The sequence below is a fragment of the Ylistrum balloti genome, unplaced genomic scaffold, assembly GCF_031769215.1.
Source record: "Ylistrum balloti isolate Yb309-2 unplaced genomic scaffold, AGI_CSIRO_Ybal_v1 Utg370342, whole genome shotgun sequence".
In the NCBI taxonomy this organism is placed as follows: Eukaryota; Metazoa; Mollusca; class Bivalvia; order Pectinida; family Pectinidae; genus Ylistrum; species Ylistrum balloti.
The window spans coordinates 731846-744860 of NW_026782246.1; the positions used below are offsets into that span (position 1 = coordinate 731846).

Consider the following 13015-nt stretch of genomic DNA (forward strand, 5'->3'; position numbering starts at 1 on the left):
GAGGTAACTTTGTTATCCTTCACATCAGAACATGAACAACTCAGGGGAGGTAATTATGGGAGGTCACCATTAATGTTTCATAAAGATTTAACTTTCTCATCAGGATTTCAAACCAGAGGTAAATATAGCTCCAGGGTATCTTAGATTTCAAGACATTGCTACAGGTTAAGCATTGCTGATTGTGACATGTAAAATGGGAGATTTAACTAAACAGGACATAAAAATCTGGGATGAACTGGATAAGACTGACAGCTTGCGATTTGGATCAAAGAGGTCCATAGGGCCTGTATTGCAACAAATAAGTTTTGTTTATAGTGATTTAATATGACATATCTCCTTGGAATCTGTCGGAGGAACCATATAGCAAGTGATATATTGAATATAAACTTTACCTATTTTACAACAATTTCAAAATAAGCTAACAGCTTATATTAATCACTCTTGTTGACTTGGATGAAAATGTATAAGGGGGTTCTTATTGTGGGGAAAAACCAAAAGAAAACCCATGTGGTTGGGTAGGTGATCCCAATACCTTAATTTTCACATACATTCAAAGACGTAACCTCTCTTCATAAAGTTATGTTTCACGCTGAACGAGGAGTTTGAAAGAGAAATCTCTAAATAGGGAGAAATCTCTAAATAGGGAGAAATCTCTAGACAGGGGTTGTAGAGAAAGAGATTACCAATAACTACACATGCACTTTTTAAGATTTAGCAACTAAGGCCTGATCAAGAAGGGGACACAACTGCTGGTCAACATTTTATCCTGTAAAATCCTGTGACTAAAGGGTTTTACTTTTTTTTTAAAAGACTGATGATGGGCTAGAAAAAAAAAAACAAAATATAAAACATGCATGCCCTACAGAGATGATACACAAAGTCTGGGTTGATCATACATAGTCTTTGGAACATAGTACATTGAAAAGATCTGCATGCATCAGGACATCCAGGTAGCTAAAAGCTTAAGAGTTCCAAAGTCCTGGAGAAGTTACTACTATATCCAATGAAAATAACAGTATATTTCTGAGATTTTGTTTCAGAAGTAATACAGGTGATTTTATCTCTACTTTTCTTCATTTACTATAAATTTGTACTACATTTCTACCGTGGTAGTTATTCTCTGGTAACCACCTAATCATGTCCCCTTAACTGAAGAGTTGCAACAAAGGGCAATAATCTCAATGATATTTCACACTTATTATGATTGTAAATCTTGGTATTAACATCTAGAGTTTCATCCTTCTCATATACAATTTGTATGTATATCATTGCACTAGATCTGGCTTTCAACATCTCAACAGGACAACTTGTAATTAATTAATTACTTACCTGGACATCAAACACGATGGAGTCGACATCTTTGAAGTTTTTGCGAGCATGTGTATGTTTAATAGCTTCAAGGAAGCGGTCTGGTCGCATGAAGACTGACAAGTTGTAGGTTGGGATGTGAGGTGATTGTTTGAAGTAAGATAGAAGTGTCTCGATTTTGGTTGGCAGGCAGCTTATCCATTCTGTAAGAGTTGATGCTGATGGAAATGTCTGTGCTAACCAGCTTTTCGGAACACGGTCACTACTTAGCGCCGAGATAACATCCTGGAAGGGCTTACTGAGGAGGATCTCCCCTCGGGCGCGACGCTGGAGTAGGGCAAGCTCAGCCTGGACAGTGGCTAGCAGGCTACGATAACACTCCACCTCTCCATGGAGGAAAGTGTCTAACGGCAACACCTGGTTCCTGTTAGTGTCGGGTAGTGTGGGGCAAGCCTGGAGACAAGCCACAAGCTGAGGGAACACTGCCTCTGCATACCAACCCATTGGGGGTGTGCTTGTGGTCACCTTCTGGAAGAGTTCTGGAGCTCCAGTCACTTGGATCAGGTTCTTCACTAATACCCTATAATAGAGGTAAGAAATTGTATACATGCACAGGTAAACCAGGTACCTTATACAGCACCATATAAATTACATATAATCTTGATTTACAATAGAGTTCTCTACATAAATATCACACAGATATTTTAATAGACAGTATTTTTTAACACACAAGATATTTATATGTAGTTTTTTAAAACTTTTAAAAGTTGAAAGCTATATAGAGAATTAATTACCTGCTGGTGACAGATGTAATGTTAGTATCTGCCGACTCTGGTAATCCATAACATTTAGCAGAGAGCTCCTCCAGAGAGTCCACAGCTTTTCGCAGTTGGAAGTTGTCTTTGGAATGGAGTAATTTTTCCAAAAGGATTGCAATGTTGGACTTTTCTCGAGGAGGCTAAGTAAGAAAGAAGATCTTATCAGTAAATTCAACAAGGATAATATTTTCTAAAATTATGTTGTCATTGATAGTGGATATCTGTAAAATCCATCAGAAATATTGAAAATATTAATAATTACACATTAATTTCATTTGTTAATGCCTTTTTTACAATCTTTAGGATTTGGTAGACTGTATACTGACCGTTCTATCGGGATTGATTGCATACTCCGCCAGAGAGCTGACCAAGGTACTGACCACCTTAGCGTCAGTCTCGTCTGTGCAGTGGTCCATATACACTTTGGAAATGAGTTCCTTCACTCCTTCTGGACTATGACTGATTTTCATTACTTTCTTGAACACATCCACTGCCAAGGCAAGGTCAGTCAGTGTCCACAAGTTTTCTCCACGGAATGCATTCCGTCCATAAAAAGTCTGCTGTAGTAGCACGGAATGCAGAAGTGCAAGAGGCATGATATAGCTACACTTGTTCATCTGTAACCAACAGAATATTTACTGAAACTTTGCTGCAGTGTGAAGGAGACAAAATGTAGTACACTACATGTGAAATGAAATCCGTCCAGAGTTACCTATAGACTGCCAATAATGAAAACCATTATGACTTAACTTACCTTTGGATTGTGTGCAAGGAAGTCTGTCATGATTTACCTTTAGACTGCCAGTAATGAAAACCATTATGACTTAACTTACCTTTGGATTGTCTGCAAGGAAGTCTGTCATGATCTACCTATAGACTGCCAGTAATGAAAACCATTATGACTTAACTTACCTTTGGACTGTGTGCGAGGAAGTCTGTCATGAGTTACCTTTAGACTGCCAGTAATGAAAACCATTATGACTTAACTTACCTTTGGATTGTGTGCAAGGAAGTCTGTCATGAGGAAAGCAGTGGAGCGGTATGATTTCTGGAGGGTAGCCTTGAAGTTTCCAGTTTGCTCACAAGTGACCTTGAACCCATGCTGAACCAAGACTCCTATTAAAGAATTCAAAAAATCATTTAGATCTACTTTTGTTATTTTTTCCAAAGGTGCTTGGGATATATCAAAAGATCAGGACATGATTTTATAACACGATGCACTGTAATGTGACCATATTTAATTCCTGTGTATAAGAGTACTGTATAGCAGGTTTAAACTTCACTGGGAGAACATTTTTATCATGATTAAGAAAATTCAATTCCTGAAATAACGAGACAAATATGTATAATGTCCTTTTACATCCAGCTCATGAAATTTCAATTTGTTAATAATTTGTTTTAAAATAAAATAGTGAAAATTTTGAGCTGTGAAAATCACGAACTATATGGCAATATAAAGCATTCACAACAATTACACTCCTTATCGATAAAGATATATTGTGGGATCTGTTTGTAACATTAGCATTAGTAAATTGATATTCACAATGGTTGATCAGATTTGCTTTCATTTGGATATAAAGACTCTCCTGACTGTGTAACAGTGGCCTTGTTGTCATTCACAGTCAATCTCTTAGAAGTTACACAGTTAAAATCTTCAGTTTTCTGTTCATCACAAGGATCTCACCTGGGATCTGTCGTCCTGCATCAGCTTTGGTTGTGATCCAGAGGCGGAATGTGTCGTGAATGACCAAGTCGTTATCCGGGTTGATGGTGGGTTTGGCATAAACAACGAGGTTAGCAGTGTTATCTGCCACTTCTGAGTGTTGTCTCCTGCGCTCATGTTGTACCCACTTACTGTACACAATGTCCTGTAATAAAAATTAATCTCTTCTAGAAATCCAGTCCCACTAAACATACTTAGAGAATACTCATCCCACTTGAAACCGACTTTCCACAAATATTAAAATGATAATTTTGTGCCTCTGTTTGGATTTTCATTAAGATCAATTACGTGCAGATATTTTTTATTAGTAATTGCTATGGTTGACAAAAAAAACATTACTACCAACATGATACGAAGTACTAACGGTAAAATTGTCTATAATAAGAGTCGCTGTGGTACAAACCTTTAGGAGGGCAAAGAAGGGGCGAGCAGGTTCCTCCGATAGGTGGTAGTTCTGTAGCAGAAGCCAATAACCATTCTGTATACACTCCTCAAGGGCATGGCGAGCTTCTGACGTCTGACCTTTCACCCCAAAGTTCATGACCTTCACCTTACCATCCATGCCAACCTCCTTCGCAAGTCGTTTGATCTCGTGCGCAGGAGTGACATAAGTGTTACCTGTAAATGTCAAAGGTCATGAGTACTTGCCAGGTAATACGTTTGGACGTAAACATAACATATGTAATCTATTTCTTTTGAGTTTTTGACACAGTTAGAAAAACAAATAACTTCATATGTACATTATCAAAATGAAACTGCTACACGATGTACCTTTGGTCCCCTCAGATATCGGAGATTCATTCTGAGAGTTTGGCAGAACAAGGATGGCTGGAGTGGTGTTGTCAACGTAGTTATATACCTCACGGATATTGTAGTGGACTGGGACCTTCCGAAGACTGCCAAGTTCATAAAGGGTTAAGGCACAAGCAATCTCAGCGAGCTGTAATATATACAACAGAATCACACAACAAGTCTCTTACATAGTATCTTATAGACGAAACAGAGAACTGGACAACATTCCTAGATGAGGATGTTGTCCAGTTCTCTATATTTTGTTTACATTGGTTCGTTTCTGGACTTGACTCTGTATTCCCCCAAGGAATCTATTACCATCTTAACTGATTAGTCTGTATCGGGACGAAGGATCTCTTTTCTATTGTATAGTAACTTACATCTCTGTTTAATGATTACTAGCAACAAATACAACACAGTTTAAGAAAAGCCTTCCTTTCACAACCTTTGGCATGTACCATAAGTTATATACCTTGACCTTATTGATCTCCCTCCCTGGTCATATTGAGGATAATGTTGGTAAATTGGTACAAGAGGAAAGGAGTAGATGATGCCACAAAATATCACAACGTCTTAATGGCATGTATACATAAGAATAGTTTTGGCGATGCTCTTTTATTGAGGGCTAAATATTTTGATACAAGACAGAATTTGAAATAATGTCAAACACTACTAACCAACATATTTCTGTGTTATTGCGTCTTCAGTAAAATTACAATTTCATGACAAAGTTGATATTTACCCTATGTGGACAAATGATCTTCCAGAGAATACACTTCTGGAACACGGTGAGATCTTGTAAGGAAGAGCCAGGAACCGGATTCATCAGGGCCACTGGGTGCTGAAACACATGGTGAGTTGATGTGTAAGTCGTAATACTACATATTTTTATATGAGCTCACTACAGTTCATCTCTGGTTTTAACTTAACCCTTGTTATACATTTACTATTGACCCTTGGAGTAGGGAAAGCAAGGTACTGCCTCAAAATTTCTATACCTGACGCACATATGTATACGGTTTCTTACGAAAACCCTTGTCAGAAGATTTAACAATTAATCTCATTTAACCTTCAACCTTTGACCTGACCTTCTAAGTGCATACTGTCTCACATGATAAACAAATTTTGTATAGATATATCACATAAAATCCAAATAAAGAAGATAAGATCCGACTAGGGAAATGAAAGCTGGACGAAGATTGCTTTCTCTAGTTAGAGTACTGAGGTGCAAACATCTAAAGCAAAACCAAAACGCTTACTTGGAAATATTCCTGCCACTGGATGCTGGTTTGTTGGAGTGATCGTCTGAGTCCATGGAAAGGATGGTGGAGCTGTTCCATCACCAGGCAGTCCACCCAGGCCTGTGGGGAAAAACCAGTTCTCAGTTAAAGTATTTCTGTGTTGATTGTTTTTAATGTTCAGTGAATAGAAAGAACTATCCTTCGTTTAGGAATTATTTCATAAGTTTTCCACCAACTTTACAAATTTTTATCAAATTTCATGAGAACTTCTAAATATCAACCTGATTACTCATCCACTGGGGTTTATTCTCCAGGAGTACCGACTCGTCCAATCCTGTTTTCTCAAAGCCATTGATAAAAAGACTTAATTCTTTTGTCGAAGTTTTTCGTGTAAGTCGCATGCTTTCCATGGCAACAAGGAGTTGGAAGAGGGCAAAGTGCTGTTCAAACATCATGAGGGCAACCTGTTTGTAGATGGCTGAGGACATGGCATCAGACAGCTCCTGAGCCCTCGCCTCAGGGGCACCTGTAGGGGACAAAGTTCAAAGGTCAAGTAAGGTTACATAAATTTAATTTCATTTGATGTATGCAATAGATTCAGCTATTCACAATGTAAGGAGATCTCCTTGGATACATTTAAAAGCTATTTTTAGAGTCAATAGCACCTTTGCTACCTTTGCTCTGATAACACAGGATAACCTTACCAATGCTGCCCTTGCCACGGTAACATATCTTGAGCACACTTGTGAAGATATCCATGAATTTATACAGGGGGAGGTAGTAGTGATGATGAAGGACAGTCATTCGTTTGATGGTGTTATATACTACAGCCGAGTTCATGATCATTCCCATGTAGTTGGCAAACTTCTCCTCCAAGTTCTCGCCCATGTAGCGAGTCTCTTCCAGGATGAGGCGGTTTCGTTCAACCTCTTTCTGACAGGCAACTAGCGACTCCAGCATTGTCTTGTCCTCCAGGATTGGTACATCGAGGTTCAGAGTCTTTTCACGAATCAGCTCCTGGAGACAACAGACACACACAGTGAGGAAAAATATATTGATAAAACCAGTTTTTCAGTGAAAGTTCAATAATTAAACTGAGTTTCGCGCATCATTAAGATATTTAACTAATTATCAAACTCTTTTTCAGTTTTGTCGAATTAAATTAACTTCTTGTTTCCATTATGACTAGGTGGGTGCTGTAAATGAAGACATACGTGTTCCTGGAAAAGTCTTTGGCGATGTAGAATTATGTCATTCTCGTTGGAGCGTTTCTGTCCCTCAAATTCTTTGCGTTCAATCTTCATTGTCTGGATGAGCAGCAAGTTGATGATGGCCTCGTCACTCATTGCTAGATTGATGATACACATCCTGTGTATTGGGACACTGTAAAGACCGTCACCTAAAACAAAGTAATGAATCATAAAATTGGGTTACATATTTCTACATAACCCAAAAAAAGAAAATTGAAATTCTTTTATAAAAGTAGGGACATACAGATAAAGTACTAACATTCACCCCTGTTATCTATAGATTTTATTTTTTTTGCAACAATTGTGAAACAAGCTATCAGCTTATATCTATCACTGTTGTTGGCCTGCTTGGAAGGGGTCTTACTGAGGGAAGAAAACAGAGTACCCTTGGAAAACCCATGAGGTCAGGCAGGTGACCTCTACCTTTTCATGTCCGTTCCAGAAATCAAACCGCGGATGGCTGAGTGAAAGGCAAGTGTATAACCAATGTGCCATCTCACCATCCTGATGCCTGTTAATCTGATTCAATCATAATGTTTATGTCTGTGACCTCTACAGAGCTGGAGTAGGAATTCCGATCCAAGATGGCTGCTCACTTCCAGTCTATGTATAGCTGAATACAGCCGAAGCAGAGAGTAGCATAACATAGGTTGGGAACCAGTCTAATACAACAGGGGAAGTACACAAAATCAGTAGAGAGGAAATAAGTAAGGGAGATAACCTACCTTTAAGGAACAGCGGTAAAGAGGTACTGAGGTAGAGACAGAAGTTAGGGTGGTAACGGAACTCGTAGCTGCCCACTTTGATGATCTTGTGTCCTTCTTTATCTACAAAGAACTGCTTCAGTAGCAGTCCGCGGAACAATGGATCCAGAGGCTTTCTCTCTAGGTGTGTTACTAGCACTGTGATACCTATAAACAAAGATGATCAGGTATACATAGGGTTGAAGCAAAGCAAACAAATTGTACATCTTTCCATGCCTTTTTTAGCTATAGTTATATATAGGGTGGTAAATGGAGACATTTCTTTCATTTCGATTACAGGACTCGTGCAAATAAAGCTGCCAATGAGTGACTGGCATTTGAGTCCCTACCTAAATTGAGTTTCGGTAAAACATTGAGTCCTGCGGGGGTTTAAATTTAAAAATGGTGATAGATGAAAGAGATCTGCATTTATTTGACTTCATTAGAATGTTCAGTTTTAACACATTTCAATATCAGTAGGCAGATTCAGACAGGTGTAAAATGCTGGTGTTTTTCCTCAAGTGTGTCACAGGTTTAGATGAATTCTGAAGGCGACGATGGTCCAAGGTGCCATTTAACCTACAAGGACTGAGTAAAAACAATAAGACAAACTAACCGTGCACTATAGCATTGATAAGTTTGCTGTCCAGACTGGGGTCATCCGCCTCTACGATCCATAGATTATGTTCAGGATGGTCTACATTTTGGTCGGCACGTAAACTATTAGTCTCCCAACTGTTGGTTACTGAGGTGACAGGTCTTAGGTCCTCACTGTTCCAGGTCTGTCGTGAGTGACGTCCTCCGCTCTTTGTGTAGTCGGTTGTCATGGTGGCCGCACTGGTCGAAGTGTACGCTGTGCGGTCTGTTGTGTGACCATCAGTTGTGTTGTGGCCATCAGTTGTCTGGCCCTCTGAGTACATATCTGAGAATGTGAGTATTGTGCCACGACTTGGGGGAAGTGGGTCAGATGTACTCTCTTTGTCTCTACTTGACTCAAGTGGGATACCTGTAATATAAGACCAGGGTATTTACAGTCAACATTTTAAATCTATTTTACTAAAGGGAAACTTTGTTCAGCTAAATTTTTGTCATTGATGCAGCAAAATAACTAAATACCTTTAAATAAATCTGTTATAAAAATCACTATTAATATAAAAAACTTTTTATTCAAAACAATTTGAAAAGAAACACCATTTTACATTTCCTTATTTCCCTATATTTATCTTGATGACAAAATATGAAAATTGAATGCATTGGACATCAAAGCCTTTTAACAATAACATCAAATTATAAAAACAGCGCTTTTAAACAACATCATTTACTGTAACTAAAGACTAAGATACATACCATCCACATCATCTGGTGTACTTGCCCTGAGGTCCTTTTCTGAGAAGATGTTGCGACTTGTTTGTAGAGTGCGTACCCACATTTGCGCCTGGTTGTCTGGGTCTATAAGAAGTGGCCAGCAGTGCTTACGGTTGTGACAGCTCACCCGCATAAGTAGAGCATTTTGTATGGAGTGTAGATCAGTGGGCAGGTTGTCGAGGCGCCACTTACTCAACTCATCAAAGTCTGACAGAATCTCTTGGAGAATGTAACCGGTCCTGTTTAGGAGAATACTCTGGTCATCTTCATCATCAGAGTCTTCTCCCTCACCCTCAGTGTTGAGAGTACCATCATACTCAATGCTGCCCCGCTTCTTTAGCTCAGACTTGTAGTATTTACGGGTGTCATACACAGTTGGAGGATATCGGTAAATACGAATTTCCGGCAGACTTGGTATAGAAGTTGCACTATCACTGTCAATGCTTGAATCACCTGCCTGGGAACTGTCACTTGGTGCATCCTTCTGTTCCAGGCCTTCCAAGATACTACTGAGTGGGTACCGCTCCTGTCCTACATGTTGGTTCAGGGTGAAATTACCCTGACGACAGCGGTCAAGCCAGTCATGAAGCAGGTCAGCCCGGAATTTATCCTCTAGTGGACCATGGTACAACACGGCTGCTGCAGTCACAAGGGCATCACCAGGAGCAGTCAATACATGTGTCTTAGCTTTCTTGAGTTCTGACTTCCATAGGTAGTGCTGCATGGACATATTCTCCATCAGGTTACATGCACGGGCGATCATCTTCTCTATACTCTGTATACACAAACAAGGTCAAGGTCAGCAGATGTAAAACAAACAACATCTCAACAGTCAGTCAAACCACAAACAAGGTCAAAGTCAGCAGATGTAAAACAAACAACATCTCAACAGTCAGTCAAACCACAAACAAGGTCAAGGTCAGCATATGTTAAACAAACAACATCTCAACAGTCAGTCAAACCACAAACAAGGTCAAGGTCAGCAGATGTAAAACAAACAACATCTCAACAGTCAGTCAAACCACAAACAAGGTCAAGGTCAGCATATGTTAAACAAACAACATCTTAACAGTCAGTCAAACCACAAACAAGGTCAAGGTCAGCATATGTTAAACAAACAACATCTCAACAGTCAAAACACTCCTACATTAGACATACAGATTTGTGACATTATTCCAGTTTGACAATCAAATTTCAATGGAGTGAATATAAATAATTCAAGGATTAGATTAAGAGAGACTAGTGACAAAATTTCAGTTTGTGGATAACTACCTGCATGTGTTTCTCTATGGTTTTAGCCCTTTTGACAGCCGCCTTGTGGTCTACAATTTTGGTCTCGAGTGAGCTTTTGATGCGGTTAGCTTCCACTCTCATCTGTCCTAATTTGGCTTGAGCCTAAACACAATAGAAACAATACATCAGGGATATGACTCAATCTATAAATAGTAACTACTATTTCAACCCGAAGAATCCACTCTGTTTACACAAAAGACAGTGCCAACATTTCTAGATTAATTATTCATTAGAATAAATACTTTCAATTTTTTAAAATTCAAATTATGAACAATTATACATGTATTTAATCATAACACCTATTATATCTACTATGAATATTTTCTTTGATTAAATATGCAGTATATTTACTGTAAAATCATCACTTTTTGTTAGAGTTTTATTTTCAAGGGTATCCTATGAAATCTAACCCACAAATACATATGTCTAGAAGTGAGAAAACATTCAGAAGTAGATTCCAAATGTCAATGAATTAGAGGTATTCTTATTTTTAAAACCACCAAAATTGAGCTTCACAAAAAATGTGATTTCATTGTTGACATAAAAAAAACCATTTATGGCTTTTAATAGAATTGCGTGAAAATGAAATTCTGTAAAAAAAAAAAAACAACAAAATTTTGTTATTAAACAAGAGGCCCATGGGCCTTAACGGTCATCTGACAAAAAGCAAGCCAAACCTAGAAAGTGGGTTGAGGTCATTCATTTGAACAAACTTGGTAGCCTCTCCTCCAAGCATCTTACAGGCCCAATATCAGCACTCATGGACTTTTGCTTGTTGAGAAGAAGTCGTTTGTATATTTTAACATATTTGACCCCTGTGACCTTGAAAGTGGGTTGAGGTCATTCATTTGAATAAACTTGGTAGCCTTTCCTCCCAGCATGCTACGACCCAATATCGGCACTCATAGACTTTTGCTTATTGAGATGAAGTCCTTTGTATATTTTAACATATTTGACCCCTGTGACCTTGAAAGTGGGCCAAGGTCATTCATTTGAACAAACTTTGTAGGGCTCCATGCCAGCATGCTATGGGCCAAGTATTACCTAGGCCTTCTAGTATTTGAGAAGAAGTTATTTAAAGAATATTTGACCCCTGCGACCTTGAAAGTTGTTCAAGGTCATTCATTTAAATAAACTTGGTAGCCTTTCCTCCCAGCATGCTACAGACCCAATATCGGCACTCATAGACTTTTGCTTATTGAGATGAAGTCCTTTGTATATTTTAACATATTTGACCCCTGTGACCTTGAAAGTGGGCCAAGGTCATTCATTTGAACAAACATGCCAGCATGCTATGGGCCAAGTATTAGCCCCCTAGGCCTTCAAGTATTTGAGAAGAAGTTATTTAAAGATTTTGACATATTTGACCCCTGTGACCTTGAAAGTTGTTCAAGGTCATTCATTTAAACAAACTTGATAGCCCTTCATCCCAGCATGCCACAGGCACAATATCAGCAATCTGAGCCTTTTGGTTATTGAGAAGAAGTTGTTTAAAGATTTTAACATATTTGACCCCTGTGACCTTTAAAGTGGGTCAAGGTCATTCATTTGAACAAACTTGGTAGTCCTTCATCCCAGCATGTCACAGGCCCAATATCTACACTCTGAGCCTTTTGGTTAATGAGAAGAAGTTGTTTAAAGATTTTAACATATTTGACCCCTGTGACCTTTAAAGTGTGTCAAGGTCATTCATTTGAACAAACTTGGTAGAGCTCCATGCCAGTATCCTCTGTGCCAAGTATTAGCCCCCTAGACCTTCTAGTATTTGAGAAGAAGTCGTTTGAATGAAAAGTTTACGGACGGCGCACGGCGGACGACGACGGACGAAGCATGATGACCTAAAAAGGCGAAGAGTCTGCCTACAATTATAAACCTACCTGAGTGAATTTTTCCTCATGCTCCAGAAGGTTCTTAAGTCGTGGCTGCATGTTGCGGTGAATATGTGCATACTTGTACACTGCATGGACCCAACCACACACACCAGCTGCTGCACAACTGACACGCATGAGGAGGTCCGGTTGGAATAGTGGATGCTGGATGATCTCGCCAAGTTGATAGAAGATATCATTGGGTATGTTGTCTTTATCGTAGAACATCATGTCCTCCACAACATTCTCCTTTATCAGAAGAAGCTTGGCATTCTCCCAGCTGATAATTAACAAAGAGACAAGAAATTTTCAACAAAGAGCTATAACTCTTTAATTATAACTCTTTAATTAAGGGTTTTTGTGGGCCCTGAATTTGGTACACTGCACATTATCTTAGCATAATTAACGTATATATCTAGTTTCATTATCCTAGCTTAAATGCAAGCAAAGTTATGCACTGGACATGAAATTAGAACGAAGGGCAACAACATTGTAATTTAGGAGGTTAACAGCCCTGAATTTGGTACACTGTATATCGTCGTAGTATGACCAATGTATACACCAAGTTTCATGATCGTTGCTTGTGGGCAAAGTTATGCTCTGGACACAAAAAT

At 38.8% G+C, this 13015-nt stretch overlaps 1 protein-coding gene across 1 annotated transcript in view; it reads right to left on the minus strand.

Moving 5' to 3' along the window:
• Positions 1–13015, minus strand: part of LOC132553644 (dynein heavy chain domain-containing protein 1-like) — an 87988-nt gene that overhangs the window by 3510 nt on the left and 71463 nt on the right. The window contains exons 80-96 of the mRNA XM_060217904.1: positions 12411–12681; positions 10513–10635; positions 9223–10015; positions 8492–8881; positions 7858–8043; positions 7097–7281; positions 6587–6899; positions 6164–6408; positions 5901–6002; positions 5384–5482; positions 4621–4789; positions 4253–4467; positions 3811–3994; positions 3118–3242; positions 2453–2743; positions 2103–2266; positions 1330–1888 (exon numbers count right to left, since the gene is read on the minus strand). Of these exons, the coding sequence (XP_060073887.1) occupies positions 1330–1888; positions 2103–2266; positions 2453–2743; positions 3118–3242; positions 3811–3994; positions 4253–4467; positions 4621–4789; positions 5384–5482; positions 5901–6002; positions 6164–6408; positions 6587–6899; positions 7097–7281; positions 7858–8043; positions 8492–8881; positions 9223–10015; positions 10513–10635; positions 12411–12681 (4414 nt within the window). The remainder of the gene's footprint in view (positions 1–1329; positions 1889–2102; positions 2267–2452; positions 2744–3117; positions 3243–3810; positions 3995–4252; positions 4468–4620; positions 4790–5383; positions 5483–5900; positions 6003–6163; positions 6409–6586; positions 6900–7096; positions 7282–7857; positions 8044–8491; positions 8882–9222; positions 10016–10512; positions 10636–12410; positions 12682–13015) is intronic.